Below are 19,302 nucleotides of genomic sequence, written 5' to 3'. Positions count from 1 at the left end.
AAGACATTGTTTAAAATAAGGCAAGGCGAACCGCCGAATAGAATCACGGTTTAACACGTTCGCGACGAGGTCTGAATGATTTATATGGTGTATATCTCGATATTTAGTTGATTTTTTGAAATAATACCACGAATAAAAATATAAATAAATTTGATAATCACAGTAATCAGTTGTATAAATGCTACGACGCGACAATAGTTCATCTATACCATACCACCGGTGGTACATCCCGTCGCGAACGTGTTAATACTCGGACGATCCATCTTTCGAATAAAAGTTACCCAGGTCTGGATAGGTATTGCGTTTGAACGTACCTCTTCCTCGGCCTCATGAGATGCCGTTCCTTAACTTTGTACTCGAGGGTGGAGTGTGGCACTCCGTAATAGCTGCCTGCGCGATGCACGCTCATCTCGCCTCGCTGAACAGCCCGTACAGCCTCGACGAGGCTGTCCCTGTCGTAATTTCTGTACTTGCCGCGTTTCGGTCTTGTCCCTTTGCCACCGGTAGCTTGTTTCGGTTTGTTCGCTTCCTGAGACTGCGGCTTCGGCTGCGATTGCGCCTGTTGCGTCGTCGGCTGCGGCGGCGTGTACCGACCCCTCTTGAACGGACTCGGGTCCGTCATCATCGTCTGCTGCGACTGCACCACCCCGGCTGTCTGACATCCGGCGATTCCTGCCGCGGTGACCGGCTGACCTTCTTGGAATTTCACGCTGATGCTCTTCGCTATCACGTCGCGGAAGTTTACGGCCCCCGTCTTCCCCACGAGGGAGTTTGTGGGGCTGCTGGTGCCCGAGAACGCGGGGCTGGCCCGTTCCAGGAGACCCGGACTCGAGGCAGCGGCCGCGAAACCCTGCGCGAAAGCGGCGGAAGTTGGCTCGCCGTTCTTGCTGGAACATCCCGGGGTGCTCGCTGGCTTGTAGGACGGAATCTTCAGAATCGCTCTGCCTTGACCACTGTCGCTCGCCTCCTCCTCGATGTTGGGATTGAAGTCGTCGTTGGTGATCGGGCCGCGTTGTTGTTGCTGTTGCGCTTGCGTCTGCGCTTGAGAGTGCGTCGAGTGGGATTGTTGATGATGAAACTGATGATGGTGCGGTTGCGACTGGTCCCCGTTTACGCTCTTGTTTAGCCTCTTGTCTTCGCTCATCAGCCTCCTCATCACTTCTGGAATGCGATAGTCTTGCGTCTCCATACCTAAGCGACAAAACGATCGTTCAATGGACGGATGCAAAGAGGAAACGGTGGGTTATTTTTTCGTTACGGGTTCCTCGCGCCTACGAGCATTTGTCTTAATCTCGGATTAGCCCCCTGAGAACTGTTCGAGCAACTTAAACGAAGGTTCCGTTCGAAAGGTGGAAAAAGTGTCACCGACCCGTCGACTGGGGCCTGGCTTCTATCGATTTCCGAAGACCTACCAGCTCGTAATACACTTTTCAACTTTCGTCTCGGTCCTTCGCGTAGACTACTAGTCGCCCAGTCAGCGAACCAAATAGTTTAGCTTCCGACAGAGGTAACCCAAATCCCACGGACGCGAACATTTTTAAGAATTTTTACTTTTTCTACTTAATGATCCCCTAATCGATGACCGGAGACTCGACCGAGATATTACTTTCTTCTTTGAATTTAATGTAAAAGAAATTATATTACTTTCTGGTCCCTCTAATAGATGGGTGTCAGTGAATCCCAATAGACGTGTACCAAAGACAAGACTAACGTAAATGTAACGTACAGTGTCGTTCGATTATCCTTGTTGGTCTCTCACCTTTGAATGGCGCGGCCGCTGCAAGCATCTTCTGTATGTACGGACCGATATTCGCGTGTTCGAGACCCGGCCACTCGGCACCTGTTTCCTGTCCCCGTTGAAGCAAAGTTCTCAGGGAATCCCCGCCGCCTCCTTCGAGAGCGGAGAACCTGACGAGATCTTCCAAAGACAGCAACGGCTTCAGCAAGGCTTTCTCGACTTCTTTCTCCTCTTCGGCTCCGGATAGTTCCTTGTCGTCCACCTGTTAAGAATATTTCTTTCTAACGTTTTCTGCACACCCTGACGCGGGGGAACAACGTTAAGTACAGATTATCGACAATAATATCCCCTCGAGGAAAGTCGTTTTACGGTTCATCTTGGTCGTGAAATTTCTTTGATGCGACTGTTTATTGACGACGACATCTCCGACTTTGTGATTTCGTCGAGAGGCGTTCTACTGTGTTTGTATGCGTGTGTCTGTGTTGTGACGGTGTCGGTTGTCCATGTAAGTACTTCTTTTTCGTCGAATGCAGAATGACCAAGCGTCATGCAGGAATTGCCAGATAGAATTCACGCGGAGAAGCGTAACGTACAAAGGAAATACGAAACAAACGGTAAAACTGAAGAAATAAAAACGCTCTGGCCGATTTAGTCGCGGCGAAACATTCTCTCTTCTATCGTTGCCATTTTACGCGCGAAAGGAAAGAGAAAGGCAAGATCGAAAATTGAGAACCAGCTCGAAAGTGTCTTGTTCCTCGACGAGCGAGAAGAACCCGACGCTACACACCAACACTTACCTCGGAAAAAATTATTCAAAGTACTTACATGCATTCAAACTAAAAGATCTACCAAAACTAAACTGTCTGCGCTTCTCCTAATGACACCAGGCGGAGCATCGTGGAAAAGAAAATACACGATCGAACGTTCGTTTCCCAAAACTGTCCCGCGTATCATGCATCGTGTGAAGTCGATCGAAAGTATCTCGGACACGATTTTTGGAAGGTTGGTCCTCGATAGTTTCGCACGCGCAACTCTGTGTCCTAATTGACAGTCGCGCGGCGACGAAATTGTTCGTAGCCGAGGTCTGCGGCAGGCGATTTTGTCGCCGTACGACTGTCAGCTAGGACAAGGCGTAACGTTTTCGAAACGATCACTGTTCGAAAAGCCACCCGTCAGCATGCCTCGCTAAACGTAAAAATAGGCAGACGTACGTTGCGGTTAGGGTCAGTCTCGTTAAAAATTTCAACGTAAAATCCTGACATTCCCTCGTTCACAAACGAAACGGGCAATTGGTGTCGAAGCGCAACCGTCTGTACAAAACACATCGAGGATGCACAGTGTCGAGGTTGAAAAAGCACACTGGTGACAACGAATTCGAGGGGCTGGGCGAACCGCGAACGTCGCGTCCAAGAAGGTAGGCATTTTCCTCTCGGCTCGAAACGAACGCCTCGAAAACTTACCTCGAGTCTTGCAACCTCGCCAAGACCAAGTGGCCGTGTGTTAAACTACAAATAGTGAGATAAAAAAAAGTTAAACAGCCCATGCAAAAACATTCGACACTACTGAGCATCACGGCGACCGATAAGGAACCGCACGTGAACCGATATTTTCTCCCCATTGTCGGACCACCCAACGAGTCGGTTTCGTTTTCCTCTCGCTCGCTGTCCTCTTCATTTTTCACCGAACCGGAAAAATGAATGTTCGAACGACGCGGCCAAGGTAAACGGAAAATTCGAGCCTCTTCGACGGCACGGTGCGATCGGTTCACGCGAATTCCACGATCACCGTGGCAGAGGTATGTTTTGGGGAAGCTCCATTCGTTCTTCCTAACCAAAACCACACTTATTGTTAGATATAAATGGGCGGTATTTATTCGCGAGTTAATTATTCGACATTTTCCCTTCGTTATATCGTTCTCTCATCTCCCCTTCCTTCTTGTCGTATTCGTCGAGCTGTTTCGTCTCTCGTTTTCCCTGGATGCGTCATCTTTTGCCGAAGACGGATCGCGTCCAAAGGCATCTATCGTAATCTTTCCTCGTAACGTCCGATAACTTGTGATTAATGACGTAGGAACGTCTGCCGAACTCGAAAGGAACTGCACAGTCTGTTGCGACACGTTCGAGTCAGCTAACAAATATTCGCGTGCGGATAATGTCGCATACTTTAGAATCGGTATGAAAATCTCCTCGACTCGAACGCGGCAATCGACTCTGCGCATGCACGCAAGGGATTCGAAGTGGTGGGTGATCAAATGAAATGCTTCGAGATTAAAAAGAACATAAACAGTAACTCGTGCATCTGTTGGAAACGCGCGATTGACTGGAAAATCGTCGAGAAATGATCGAGTCGGGTAAAATGAGACGTAGTTGAACAGAATTTCTTCGAATCTACGATTTCGTCCTACCGTCACTGATACGAGTATCGGACGTTGCAATCGTTAAGGGAAGAGTCTGGTCCAGCCAAGGTTCTTTTCCAATGCATATCGTTTTAACGTATAGTTTATCTTCGTTCATGAATCTTTTTTTTACATATCAAGGTACGTTCAAAAAAGAAAATTTGACACTAAAGATTTAATTTGAATATATACATATGTATATAGATATAGTAGTGGCAAGCGAAGAATTCGCTCAAAACTGCAAGTCTTGAATTTAAACTTTGAATCAAGTGAATCGGATAAAAATTCGATGAGCCACGATATTCGATAAGTTTTCGGTTGTAAAAAAGCTAGAGTTCTTCTATTCTTACGGCTGTGTGAAGGTAATCTGCACTTCCAAGAACATACTGCAGACTTTTGCGAAAGCATACTCCATATGGTTAGGAAGATTTTTAAGCAAAAAAAAAATGGGATCGATTTTTTAGACCAGCTAGACCAGACTCCCCCTTTAAACGATATACGAAAAGATCGCGATGACTGAGAGTAACCGAGAACGAAACTCGTGCCACCGGTGCCAGAAGAAGCGGGGTTTCGAAACGTCCTCTACTCTGTCCTTACTCGATCCCTACGCTTTCCATAGCCGAACGCTTCGTTATCTATTTGAGATCCTAGTCTTTGCCAATTCTCAATTCTCTCGAGAGCGTACGTGTCACGAATTCTCCGTGGCAGACGGTGACGACCACCGAGACGAAGGTAATTGTAAAAATCAGGTAACGGTATCGTATCATCACGCTTGTTCTCTTGTATTCTATCGTCTTTCTCTTACGGCTTTCTGTCCCCAAAACCTACCTCGTCCACTTGCGGGGGCGGAGTGGTCGCGGAGGCGTTTTGGGTCGTATTTGGTGGTGTTGTAGTAGTAGTAGTAGTAGTAGTAGTAGTGGTGGTGGTGGTGGTGATGGTGGTGGTGGTCGTGGCTGGGGCGCCGGGCTCGTGAGGGTGTGAGTGGGTGCTAGTCAGGGACGCATCCCTTTCGCGCTCCATCGCAAGCTTGTAGACCTTGTTGCGCAGGGTGCTACGCGGTATTCCGTAGATCACTGCCGCCCTTCGTGTTCCGAGCTTGCCGCTCTGGATATCTCTAAGGGCGGCTTGGAGCTCCTCCTCGGTGTAGGTCCTCCGACCACCCCCCGCACCCACCACGGGGACACCACCGACGCCTGCTGCAGCTGCTGCCGCCGCCACAGTCGACACTGGCCCGGTCATACGCGGTTTCGCGCGATAACACGAACTAAAACACAATCCACCTCATTTAGTCCACTTATTTATCTATTTCTTCTTCATCTAACAGGGCTTGTTTAGACATTTAACCCCTTAAGCTACGATTTATGCTCCGACGGCCTGGTACCAAAATGTGATCTTCGTATTTGTCTCGAACGATACACCACGGGCCAGGCTCGTGATAATCAGTTTTGGCCCGAATATTCGACCACGAGTCTCAAACGTGGTCGTAGCTGAAGGGGTTAAAGAGTAATTCAAACATTAAATACGATGAGCAGTGAAACATTCGTAAAAATTTTATTGGAAGAAAAAAGGGGTACACATTTCTTAACGCTAAACCTGCCACGACCAAATGACGTTTTTCAAATTTTTAAATTTTCAATTTAGTTCCATGCAAAATATTTTTGCGTTCAACCCTTTCGCTACGGCTCCCCACTCCGCCGGAGTAACGCCACTGAACGGAAGCGTTCGCCGAAAGTGTACACATTGCTCGTTGTCGGGCTACTTTTATATGTACAGTCATTGAAGTGTTAAGTGACAGTGCTTAATAAAACTATCTAACGTAACAAAAATGTATTTGATAGTTTTAGTATGTGGAAAAATTGATTGAAAATTGTATCAATTATATGCATCGCTTATACTGCAAGTGAAAGTGAAGGGTACATAACCCTTTGGAGGAATATTAGAACAAATACAAATTACGAAAAAAAAAATTACTCATATTGTCATATCGGCGTTGGATATATTCGGCGATAATAGCGAAAGGGTTAATCGAGAAAAGTGTCTCCAAGACTAGTCATTTGTCTCATAAGAAATGGTTACAAACGAACGTCGATAGGTTTAGTGTTAATTATATTTTTCGTACAGACACTAGTGGCGTCTGAGTCTGTACGTAACCGATGCACCAACGGATGGCAAACGTTTACAAATGGTTGTTCCAAAGGTATGCGATCGCAAGTTCTCCGGAGACTTGAATCTATGTACGCTTGGTGGAAGCTCGGTAATTGGTTGACCACCGCAGAGCACCGATGTGCGCGGAAAGCCATCGTTCGTAACGAAGTTTGGTTATCCGGGTACTTTTCGTGCCGCAGACTCACGTGCATAGGTGGTTCATCGGCTAACTTGTATCGCGGTTTGTGTTTGTACTCGACGGCCACGTGGCAATCGCGGTACGCGCACGTGTCTCGACCAGAAGCGAATCGATCCAACTGTGTTTCGTTAACACTTCGATCTCCAACGTAACGATGCGTCGGCACGAATTCGATCTACGAAATTGTACAGGTAGCAACTATATGTATATGTAGTTCGATTAGGAAATATGGAACGATTAAAGCTTTTCCGGGGCTTGATTCGTCAAGGTTAGATAGCTGGAACGACGCAAAGGGGGTATCATGGTATTATTTGCAAAAATCGATAATTATCCGTTATCGTGCAATGTTATCTGTTAACATTCGCGAGATAGTGTACCTCCAATGTTCGTCGTTTAATAAAAACGAGCAGGATTTTCTGGAGACCTCGACGAAAATTAACCAGACGATTAGTTGACGTTGAGTTTCAACGCTCGCTAGCGGGTGAGTAATTCATCGAAGAATCGAGTGACGCGAGAATGGCAGCTATCGGGGCCGTTGCAATTTGTCTCACTGTTTGACGATAAGATTAACCGTAAGAATTCATCGCGCTAAGAACTCTCCCTCTCCTCACCGGTGACTCGTAGGAACTGTGGTCCCCCCCTTGGTGGGTTCGTTGACCTATTCTCTGTCGGGCAGCGAAGCAAACTGATAAAAGTGCATTTCGACCGTTCTGCCCCCGACCGGGAGGGTCCGAAACGTAGGCTGTCAGCTCGCTAGAAATCTTCAATCTCTCATTCTTTGTTTCGCGAGTTTCGCACCTGTCGATGCAGCGATTGCGCGATAAAACTCTAGAAATGACATTGCGCGAGTTTGATACTCGTATCTCCGAACAGCGACGTCGGGACACCGTATGTCGAGCAAGGTAGGTGATTACGTATTCGCGAGTGATTACAATTTCGCCATCCGTAAGAAATTCACATTTTTTCCCCGCTTTGTCTAGACTAGCTAAAAAGCGTTTCTTCAGGTATCGATTTCTCGCATAGATCAGGTACTCGCTCGGTCTGTACACTCGGAAGATTCACGGATATTTAATAAAATTTTAGACGAAGTTTGATATTCTACAGACGTAATTGTGAACACATCGGTCAGAATCGTCTCGTAATTGTTCGAGATTTGAACCTGTTTCAGGTGCACCGACAAGGAAAACATCGATCGCAGAATAATAGGAAGGAGACCGATAATCGTTCTCGAGCGATATCGAGTCGTGGTCGATTCAAAAATTGTTCGACACCGGCGTAGACATAATTCCGATTCGGTTGATCGTTCGAGCTTCTAATTTCGACTTTACTGGAGCGGTTTCGACGGCGGGCTATCTTATCGTTAATTACGGTGGCGCGCATGCGCTGACGCGATCCGAGACTCGCGTTCCATCTTCTTCCCTCCAGCGTTTCCCGTCGACCGGCGATCTTTCTCGTGCAACGTACGTACGACACACGCGAGGTACTTTGTGCCTTCGATGTGTCAGGAGGTGCAGATTACGGTGGACTAATAATAGACGATGATAAAAATTTGACGCGCAAAATGTTCCGCGGGGAAAACAGCGAAAACACGAGGGCAACGTACGGACACGATTCGCGACTTTGACTCTCCGGCGTTATTCGTCTTTCCTCTCTTTCGTTTTCCTTCTCGCGACTTCTTCGACCGTCCGCGTCGTATCCATTTTTTATCAAACGTATCGGCGCTCGAGGACGTTATTCGTTCGTTCGTAGAATTACTTGTTCGTTCCATTTACGCGAAATTCGTCGGAAAGAACGGATCGTCGATGCTAGGTTTCACTTCCGATGATCTTCGATTCACTTTCACGGCCGATTCGGAACGCCAAGTTTCTCTTTTTAATTTTCGAGTTACCCTTTGGAACGAACGCGATGCTCGGTTCGATATAGCCGCGCGTTTCGTACGTAACGAAGCACGGCGGTTTCGTTTGGCGTACCTTTGGGTTAACGTTCCCAGGAGCGCGATAATTCTATCGTGAATTCGGTTGAAACGATTAACGCGCAGATATGGTCAACGCTTCGTGTAAATAAATAATCTTATCCTAGCTTTGTCCACTTCTGCGTACGTTTTCAGACGATGGCAAAAAAAAAAAAGGAAAAATATTACAGACTCCCGAGTAAATTGTCGTAACGAGTATCTAGCGAACAATAGGACACGCGGGGGCGGAAAAATTTGCAAATAACCGGCTAGCGAAAGGAAAACTTTTTAATTGCCAGTTCGTGCAGGCGTTGTTATAGATTCGAATGCGGGGATAAAATACAACTTTTGTACAATATAAAAGTATCCACCGCAAACGGGCGAGGTGTCATCATTAAAACGATAGGCGGCATCCGAAGAGTATAATCAGCCTGCCTGCCACCGTCGTGTTGTCCACTAAATTGTCGTTTAACTCGAATCCGCGCCCCATCCTACGGCGTGGAATGCGATCAACGCTTTCCTTTGCCCGCGCGGAATGCAAATATCTATATCAGAGGTAGCTTCGTCTCGCCGTGAGGTGTAAAACGTGTCGCGCGATAACACTGCCGCGAATCGACGCGCCTCTCGTTTCGGTTACCAGGCACGGCCGACGAATTCTAATCGGACCGAACGAGGCTAGGTGTCGCGATCGCCGGAAAAGATCGAAGATTCGAAATCGAAACGTTTGTCCTTTCGTCGGTGCATCACGAGCTTAATCGTCTACGTCGATTATGATGAAAAAGAGCTACTTACTTAAAGATACTCTTGGGGTCGATACCTGCGGGCATCCTTAGAGGTATTTTCTGTTGCTCCAATAGAGATATGTTGTTGTCCTGTGACAAAAAAGGAAACGATACAATCGATAACATACCGCTTTCAGTCAGTCAGAAGGAATATGCACCGAATCGATCGTTTATCGTTGACATAAGGGCGAGCATGCGAAGACGACGACTACTGATTCGAATGATTCTCGAGACAGAACTCCTCTCCATCTACCCACGCCAGAAGGCACACACGTACCTGAGAATTTTTGGGTTTGGCCGAGAGGTCGAGCGGTTGGTCGACCGGCGTTGCACTGTCCTGATGAGCCTGCACCCCAACGAGACGCGCCTCCCTTGGTGGCAGACACCACTGGGGCAGCAAGGTGGGGTAGGTGCCGCTGAGAGCCGCGGCGACCACGGAAGCCGCCATTGGATCCACCTGGACCGACATCGGTGACTCGGCCGATCGCGAGCTGCTGCTGCTGTCGCTCTGCGGACTCTGCAGGACGCGACATCGAGGAACGTTATGCTCAGGTCCGGCTCGTCGTCATTGGTCGACGAAACGCACGGAAAGGAACTGATTACCACCGGCGTGGGAGGGAAGAAACGATCATGGAAAAGGGAACGTCCTCTTCGACGAGGCGGACAGATCGAATCCCGATCAAATTCGTTTTTCACAAGGTACGGGTCTACGACCACCGGTCACCTTCGTGAAACTTTTATAAGGGCGTCGCGTCAAAGCGATCAAAGCCCCGCGGACGCCGGGTACAGGGGCGAGAAATAATAAAAAATTGAACATTTTGCGCCGTATCGCACCCGTCACGCTCGAGAATCGGTAACGCTGTCGCACGACGTTGTCCTTTCCGAGCGATTAATTATGCGCTGTGCGAAGAAGTCCGCGCTTGCTCAACGCCGACACCCGAATCGTACCCACGGAACGCGATCTAGGTTATTCTCGGTCGACGCTACGAACGCGGTGTAACCATAACCATGATGTAACGCGGGATACGAGCCATGAAAGAAAACCGAGTGCAAGTAAAGACGTCACCCTTCTTCGGAAGGTATACTTACGAGGGGCGGTTGATCATCGTGCGGTAGCTTGCCATCCAGACAAAAGTAACACTTGTCTAATGGCTTCCAGTCTTCCGGCGGTGGACTGGTGCGTCGGCCTCCAATAAGAAACGGCGCCACCGCGTTCCTAGCCGCCGCTTCAACCTCCCGACACGGCAACCCTGACCTGGTCCCATCCGAATCTACCGACGGTGTCGTCAATATCGTCGGGCCGCCTCCAGAACCTGGCACTTCTTGGAGCTCCTCCTCTTTCTTTACTCTCAGCAGGCCCTGCGTCACCGGCTGCGTCCGATCCAACGCGACTTCTTCCGTTCGTTCCTACGACAAAAATCCTTCATTGTGATCCGAGTCATTCGTAATTTCAACCAACGAGCGGGATTGGAAAGGCTGTTACAAATGTGTTCCACCTGGGAAACTTGAATTCAAACTAATTCTATGATGGTAGGATCCGATCAAATTCGACTTCACCTTACACTATCGATCGTTATTTCAATGCATCACCGTATCTGTAACTTTTCCAAAGAAAGAGGATCATAGTTTAGTGATTACCATGCACGACTCGAAGTACTAAATATTATATGTCACTATACAGTTGTTGTATAGTTGCTGTCTTTCTCTGTGTCGTTAGTTATGTTAAGGATAAAATAAGCACTGCCGAGGATGGGTATTTTAACGAATGCAAAATTTAAGGAAATCATCTACCCAATTGCTTCCAAACCCTGCAAATGAATTCAAATATGATTAGTCTATTTCGATAAGTACTTCGCATGCGTTCCTCCTCGAAAAAAAATCACAAATACGATGGTGTATTGAAATTATCATTAAACCTACCGACGTCCATTTGTATTTAGTAAATTCTAAAATATTTTACGGTTGAATTAAATCGAATAGTGCACGAAACAATTGCATATACATAATTCATGTATCCTATATAAGAACTATATACAAAAAATTTGGAAACAGTCATTCGACCGGTCGTGGTAGGTTTAGTGTTAACCCTTTGCACTCGGATGTACCATCTGAGGGGACGTTGGAAATTCAGAGATCAGACAACATTTTCAAAGGCGTACACTTACTTGGATGTTTCCATTCAAGTGGCACGAACAAATAAATCAAAGTAGCATTACAATAAGTTGCATGCTTTTTATGCTACATTATTTAATACAACATGATTCCTCTTCGCGTATTCTGCAACAAAATGGCTTCGAGTGCAAAGGGTGGCGTAAATATAGGAAAGCAACGAGGGTACGAACCTTGGTCCCTTCCGTGTCGGTAGCGTTGGCAGTCGGATAATCCCGAGCAGCTCGATCCTTGTCGATTCTGAGAGGACTGATGGGCCTGTCGGCATCCTGGTCGAGCTTGAGCCGTTTCTCCGCCTCGCTCTGCCCCCGTCCGTCCTCTTCCTCCTCGTTTTCTTCGTCGTCCTCTCTGTCGTCCGTGGCACCGTCCCCGTCGTTCTGCCGGCGTTTGCGTCTTCGCCTGGTCGGAATCGTGGTCGTTCCCGTGGTCATGGTAGCCGTGGTGTTCGCCGACGCGATCGTCGCTATCGTGCCGGTGGCGGTGGTGCTGGTGGTGGTAACGATGCTCGTTCCCGTTGTCGCCGTCGTTGCCGCCGTTACCGTGGTCGGTGTCGACGAGTCCGTTGCTTTCGTTGTCGATTCCTCTCGCGCGACGCCGTTCGCGTACTCGTCTTCGCCGACCTCGACCTTTACCTCCTCGGGCCTGAGGCGGCGAGGATCGTCTTGCTGCTGCTGCTGTTGCTGCTGGTAGTGTCGGTGGTGATCCTGGGCCGAGGACTGAAGGTGATGATGGTTCTGCAGAGGATGCCTCTGCAAGCTGTCCTGTTTGACCAGACCCGTCGTCGTCGTCGTCGTCGTCGTCGCCGTCGTTGGCGGTGTTGTCGTCGTCGTTCGTGCAGCCGACGCCGTGGTCGTTGTCGTCGTTATCGTTGTGGGTAACGAGGAGGACGCAGGATGTAGCGTACGCAGCCCAATTTGTTCCAAGTTCCCGGGTACCGGGTCGCAGGACGACGAGAACGCCGAGTAGAGCCGGTGGTGGGGCTGTGTCGTCAGTGATTCGCTGCTGCGAGTACCGCTGTACAGGGTGTCCTGATATTGCTTCCATCTCCTACGGCCCATTAACTCCTCCGCTACCCGTTCCAGACCTGCGACACCACCGCAACTACATCAAACAATGACGAACACCGCTTACCCGAAACCCCTATGCCGGTGTTTCTCAACCTCTTTCAACCGCGACCAAGGGGGTGAAAGTAGCTCCGGTATCACGGAACCGATTGGATGGGAGGAGGGAGTCTAAATATTTTGGAAAAAGAAATTCCTCGCTCCTGACTTTCATCTCGATTTTCTGTGTACGATCGTCCGTTAAAGAATCGTCCGCTCGTAATGAAACACGCTGTACGCCGAACGAAACGTGGCTGCGACATCGAGGCGAGGGTAGCGATAAATCATCGCGGCCGTGCGAACTAGCGCGAAGTTTCGGGTTCGACGGATCACGGAAAAGCGAGTTTCTCGCGTGAATATAAAGATCCGTTGACCGCGATAATTCTGGTAACGTACGCCGATGTCGGAATCACCAAAATCGCATGCTCGAGAAACCGACCGGATGTGGTGGTTTTTTGAAGGACACAGCGGTAGCACGCACGTCCCAGTATCTGGCAGAATGTCGCAACCAAGAAAATTGCAGCACACGAAATTGCCGGCGCATTACGAACGCGTTTAGTAATATTTCCTCTATTGTTTTTCCCCGCGTATCGCGAGGATTACGCTCCCGCTGCAATCGAGTTTCGACCTTCCGCGAATATCGTCCCGTCTCTCGCCGCAACTTTTTCGTATTCTCCGAAACACCGTAAACGCTTGATTCAAACTTGGTTGCATTTCCCACTGTGGCCGACGATAGACGAAGCGATAACAGAATTTTTCCGCTTCTTTATCCAAAGGCCGAATAGTTGAATGTTATCGTTGCGCTCTGACGTAATTAATTGCGAGCAGCGTCGCGACGAGAGGCTCTACGAACGCTAAGCATCATTCTGGACGTATTCGGCCATCCCATAAGTTCGTACCGTAGATTGTGCCAATATTTAATAAAAAAAACTATAGAAATTTTATAGTGACGTTGTGACTATGTCAGAAAGCTGCTCTAGGGCAACATATGTAATTTAAAAGTGACTTTTTGAACGTACAATTTCAATTTTACAATTCCAGTTTTGGTTTTACAGAAGTTTATTATAAAAATGCACTGGATCTGATTCAATAGAAAATCCATCGAGCGCAAAGGGTTAAAGGGTATGTTTCACGTATTAATTTGAGTAGCAGAAGAGTAAGTTGCATGAATTTTTGGGATGACCTAATACATCGTATCGTTCTATCGTTCTTTGCGTTAGCGACCGATGCCACGAGGATAACTGTCGACAATCCTACGAAAGAATAACATCGCACCCTAGATTTTGCAGTTTTAGAATTTGCCGCGAACAACGGTAACAAACCGTTTCGGAGCCGCGAAGTTAGAGTAAGCGTCACTGGCGGATGGATCGAATCTCTTCGAAAATTTGTGTGCCTCGTACACGTCCATTCGCGAGTGTGGTTTCACTCGTAGAGTATCCCACTTTGAATCCGTCAATTGATTCTAAGCAGACACCCGGTACGGTGGCACGCGTCCCGCAAATGTACTATAACTGTCACGCCATTTGGTCGTCGCGTGCGCCACGAGCACATGCCAACCGATGAATGTACGTAAATATATTTGCATGTGCACGTAGGATTCGCGTGCGCGAGAAGATCGAGCGCGGAGGCGATTTTTCATGGCTGCCGCCTTTGTTTCTCACCGGATTGATTTTGTCGACCAGCCAGCGCAGGACAGTCGCGCCGATTAAACCCGGACTCGCGTCGTTTCTCGAGGAGCCGAACGAGCCTGGACGCCGAAGAATTTGCAGATTGAATCGCGCTGGGAATCAATTCGCGTGAAACCTATTCGCGCGATCGGAATTCCCGCCTCTACGTCACCCTTTGCACGCTTTTCGATCGAGGCAAAAAGAAGGTTCGTTTCGCTCCCTCCTTGTCGAGGCTCTTCCTTTCCAGCTTCTCGAAATATTTCGCGCGATAAAAACAAAGGGATGCCTTGATTCTCGCTGGCAGTTGGTCGCGTTCGCGTGGTCTGCGGTGTTTCTGCGATCTAATTGGTCTAGATCAGGGGTGAGTAACTTCGAGTAGCGATATTTTAAGTGTGTTCGTAGTATTTGAATCTTGTTTCAAAATAGAGAGAGTCTCGCGAGAGTTCTAGTCGGAATTATTTGACTTCGTTACTTCGCCACACCCTGTAGGTGTCCGCGTTGCTGAAATTTTTAGACGACCGCGTGAAAAAATGTTGGGAAATGTCGTTCGACTAACATTGATCGGGGACGGTGAATTAACCGCTCGCTAGGCCGTGAAAGGAGTGCGCGCAATGAAAAACATCTGAATAAATTATTATTGTTTGTCGAACGTTTCGAACGAATAGCGACGCCCCCATCGCGGTAGCCCATCGCCGTCTGCACGGTCATTATTTAAACGCTCTAGTTCCACGCAGCTTATCAAATACAGGTATAATGCCAGTTTGCGGAAACGCGAACTGGATCTGCGCCGAGCGTCGTCGCCGCCGCGACGTATCTGCTTGCACGCGCGGCTGTCAGAAAAACGTACGGCGAGCATTACGGTCAGGGCTGAGTTTGTACAGGCAGACTTTAAGCGGGGGCTCGATCGAAACGTATTATTTTTTACCCATTCCGGCATGTTTCGTAATTATTTTTTTCTTTTCGGCCACTGTTTACATTCTCGTGAGTTTTAAATGCGCGAACACACGGCTATTGTCGCAGCCTGTGCGAGTACGCGATATTGGAAAAATTATAGCTTTTCACGCGAGCGAGTTGGATCGGTTTCCTTCGATCACGCGTCATCGAAGCAATGCATACGATAGACCAGCGTATCGTACACAATGGTTAGACGAAAATATTGTAGTATCGCGCCCCTCGTACGAATAAGGAGTCAAACGAAAAGCAGTCGACCGTGGATCCCGAGATCGTGGATTCGAATCACCGTGACTTATTTTTCGTAGAGACCGCTGTAATATTCTTTAATTCGTTCTGTGAATTGTTGTACAGTTCGATTATCCGCAAACAGCGTCGTAGACCGACGACGCGGATCAAAGAGACGACCAATCAGAGATCGGTTTGTTTTTCAGTGGACAAAATGTCACGCCCATTGCGATCGAAAATTTTAATAATGCATTGCGATCGAAAATTTTAATAATGCATCGACACGAGGAACGTAAATTGCACAAGTAAGCGCAATCGACGTAATACGCCAATCGGTGTATCGAGGAAACCTCAAACTTCTTCGTAATCGAACCGAGCGTGCACCAAGACAACCGCAGCAATTATACGAATCATCATCTCACGGGAACGTGCTGAACACCAAGGTTGTACGGTGAGTCATGAAAATCTGTCCAGGATAAGACGATCGCCGCACGAAATTTTTCTCTGCGTTAAATTTAACCTTGTTCCTCGGTGACGTCAAATGCAACTCATCTAGCACCACTATCGCGGACGACGAAACGAAACACGATGCATTTGTCATACGCGGGAGGTCAGACGGAGGAGCGAAGTGCAAAAGTTTCTTTGTACGATGACGTTGGCTTGTATCGAACGAGAATTAATAACGAAAACGGAAATGAATACAACGTCGATTATCCGAAAAACCGGTTATTGCAACGTAACATGAAACTAAGATCTCGTTAACTTATCGTCGTGCTGTACGATACTAGGAACGAAAAGACTTGGAGATTCGATTGGACGAGGCCGATTTTGATTCCACGGTGCTCGTAGAAAGGCGAGAAACAATTGGCCCGGAATGAAGTGTAGGTACACACCGCAGTCGATGCGCTTTTGATAGGAAGCGCGAGTTAAGATTCCCCTTTTTCCTCGAAAGGTCTGATTAACCGCGCCGGTGTCTATCTCTATCTGCGTCTACTGGTTGCAGCATCATCGACCTTGCATGTAATCAATGGGCTCCGAAGAGAATAATCCGGTTGGAAAGGTAGTAATCGCGCTTTTTCCTCTCACTCCGTGTTCTTCGTCGAGTGGGCGGCGAAACACGGGATCCGGATTTCCAAATGAATGAACGTATCCAGCAAAACGCAACGGTATAGCAAACGGAGTGAAGAAAGAGAAACAGCTTGAGACGGAGTGTCTTTTGCAAGGCGTTTCCTAATGACGTAAACTGCACCGAATCGAGAGGGACGGATTTGTCGTCGTCGTTCATGGTGTCGGGAGCGCGCGTTCCGAGCAGCGCCGTCTAATTGGTTAACTTTCCAGGCAAGAAAAATCGGAGTCGGGCGAAACGTGTGCCGTTGGTTTTCAATCGTTACCAACTCCGCGACTTGACATTTTCCGCGAACAGCATCGTCCAAAGAACGAGCGGCTCTTCGTTGGATATTCACCGCGAGCAAAGTTCGAGTCCTTGATCGATTTCAGAAGTAATTAGACGGCTGGCGCGCCTCTGGATGAAATTCCAGGCAGGAGGTGCCGAACCAATCTTATCTCGCGTGCCATTTAAGAGGAAGAAGAAGTAGGGCAGATGACCACGCCCGGGATTAAGCCAATGACGCAGACTTGGCACCAGGAACTTCCCCCGGCGACGTACGAAACGATCGTTCCTTCCACTTTCGGATTTTTCCAACCGTTAAATTGTTTCACGAGGGAAACTACAATTTTTCGACGCTTCGATATTTACTCGTGGTAGGAGCGAACTTCTCGATTTCAGGAAAGTGTGCCGTATCGTGTTGTAGTTTTTGCCTGAGAAAATATCACGACGATCGTTTACGTAACCAGCTTCGCGAATTTAAATTTCAGACCAATTATACTCGCGGGTTCCAAACGTGGATTTGAAACTGATAAATAACGATTCCCGTGATTTTATTTAATTGCGATCGAGGACGTTGCGCAACGGAGGGCTAAGGCGAGGCGAGATTTCGATGGAAGTCGAATAGCCTACAGCATGTTCCACGATAATAAGAAATGAAATCTCGTTGGAGCAGAAAAATGTGCGCGCGTCCGCAGAGCGATCTCGTCGGTCGTTCTGTTGATAAATCGAGAATCAAAATGAGGAAGATTCGAGAACGAAGGAGAGAATCTACTTTCGACGGGCGTCCTCCGCGAGCCGAGGATATAGCGGCACCATTCTTCAATTCTAAATCGAATGGCCTCGGGGCCCATCCAACCAATGGCGGAGCCGCAATTTTAGATTCAGGCGCGCGCGCTATATTTCCCCCCACGGTCCTGCGTCTTGGTGCTATTCCCTTGGTCCCGTCACTAATCGTCCGCCCGTTTCGACCAATGGCAATCCGGTTTAGACGAGAGTAGAAGGTTAGGAAATGGGTGGTCGGGCATGGTGGGGCCGCAGCTGGCTCTCACGACGCACAAGGCTATCCTTTGTCCGAAACTCGCTTGCGATTCGCCTGTGCCGCTAAGCCTTCAGGACGATAATAACGAAATAATTGCGATAACGACTCCGTGTGCCAGACGGTACCTAGCTTTCGACCGAGGTCGGTGCGTTCGAGTTTCGAAAATTCGCGATTCGGTGACACCGAACTCGCTTCGGAACAACCAACAAAAAACGAAGTAAGCGTCGGTTACGTGTTGCGTGCTCAATCGACGCGATGACTTGCTATCGAAGATCATCGGATGCGCTTCTTTAACACGTACGCGATCGGCAGATATGTTACGTTTCTAATACCGAGTACTGAAAATAATAAAATTCCGAAGCTGTACATCGCGAATTACTCTACTTAGAACGAAGATAAAAATGACAGAATATGTTTCGAAATGTCACTGTTGGAAATATGTAGTGTACAAAGTAAACAGATTTTCATAATTTTTTCGTAACCAGGAATAGAAGTTGAAGCGACGTGTATATGTTAAGAGCGATTAGTCGAAAATGTAAAGCCTGTATTTTAGTAAGAACTACGTAGTATTCGTACAGTCGCGAACTGCGAATCGAAATCTGGGAACCGATAAGGCCGAGAAATAGGTCCGCGATTTCGATGAATGAATCCGTGGTGCACGGCTTTACGCGTTGCATCGCGAACGAGCGCGGCGGTAACGGAGACCGTCCGTGGAAAACTGTTATTGCATTTAATGAGATCCACGTCGATAGCTTAATTGCAGCGATCCGAGTGTGTTTCGTCGAGAGTTCGAAGCCTCGTCTCCGACGCTAAGAAAAAATAATGTTCCTGGTCGCCTACCCGAGAGTATATTATCAGCGTCGCTTTGTTGCACGATCGCGAGATTCCCATTCACCGGCGAGAGATCGGTTAGCGGTTTTCGAGGCGAGCAAAGGACAGAGAACGCGAGATGGATGTCGAAATCCTCCGAGCGTTACTTGTCTCTCAACAAGGTATGGAGCCCAGCCGTGCCTCATTAAGATCTCGAAACGATGCTTGCCAAAGATAGACTCACCGAAGGTTACTTGTTAATAACCCGATGATATTCACACCTAAAGAATTATTGACGAAACATTGCGTTTCAGGGGCCTCGCGTGTATCCGCTCGAAGCGTCAACGAATCGTGTCGCTGATCCATTCATCGCGGAGGATAGAAGGCGGTTTGGTTTCGAAACGGTCGGAATCGAAAGTCAAACGAGCATCGCGGCTCGTTCGAAAGCCTCGGATGTCGTAGTGATCGAAACGAAATTAAGTCGGACCGAAACGCGAGGGATACGCGAACAAGACCTTGGTTGTCGCGGGCATTCCTTACCGTTATTCTCTGTTACGTAAACTTGTTACGCGCGACAAAAACAGAGAACTGCGAATCTTCGAGGATAATTGTAGATAAATTCGTGTACGTGCACCGTTGCGAAAAATATGGACGAATGGCAAAAGAAAGAGGAAAAGCCAGCCGCCAAAGGCTGTTACAAAAGCGCGGAAGAATCGAAGGAACAATGTACGGGCATACTCT

At 48.1% G+C, this 19,302-nt stretch overlaps 1 protein-coding gene across 3 annotated transcripts in view; it reads right to left on the bottom strand.

Moving 5' to 3' along the window:
• LOC128874536 (mushroom body large-type Kenyon cell-specific protein 1) overlaps positions 1-19,302 on the bottom strand; it is an 81,408-nt gene that overhangs the window by 20,423 nt on the left and 41,683 nt on the right. The window contains exons 3-9 of one of the 3 annotated variants that reach the window (XM_054119355.1): positions 11,553-12,463; positions 10,300-10,617; positions 9,488-9,727; positions 9,221-9,300; positions 5,169-5,397; positions 1,760-2,000; positions 315-1,191 (exon numbers count right to left, since the gene is read on the bottom strand). In XM_054119355.1, coding sequence (XP_053975330.1) covers positions 315-1,191; positions 1,760-2,000; positions 5,169-5,397; positions 9,221-9,300; positions 9,488-9,727; positions 10,300-10,617; positions 11,553-12,463 — 2,896 coding nt within the window. Of the gene's footprint in view, positions 1-314; positions 1,192-1,759; positions 2,001-4,961; positions 5,398-9,220; positions 9,301-9,487; positions 9,728-10,299; positions 10,618-11,552; positions 12,464-19,302 lie in introns of all 3 variants that reach the window. The other 2 variants (XM_054119354.1, XM_054119356.1) reach the window with 2 other exon arrangements.

The sequence above is a fragment of the Hylaeus volcanicus genome, chromosome 4 (assembly GCF_026283585.1).
Source record: "Hylaeus volcanicus isolate JK05 chromosome 4, UHH_iyHylVolc1.0_haploid, whole genome shotgun sequence".
In the NCBI taxonomy this organism is placed as follows: Eukaryota; Metazoa; Arthropoda; class Insecta; order Hymenoptera; family Colletidae; genus Hylaeus; species Hylaeus volcanicus.
The sequence above is the reverse complement of the archived record's forward strand: the minus strand, read 5'-3'. Positions and strand labels throughout refer to the sequence as shown.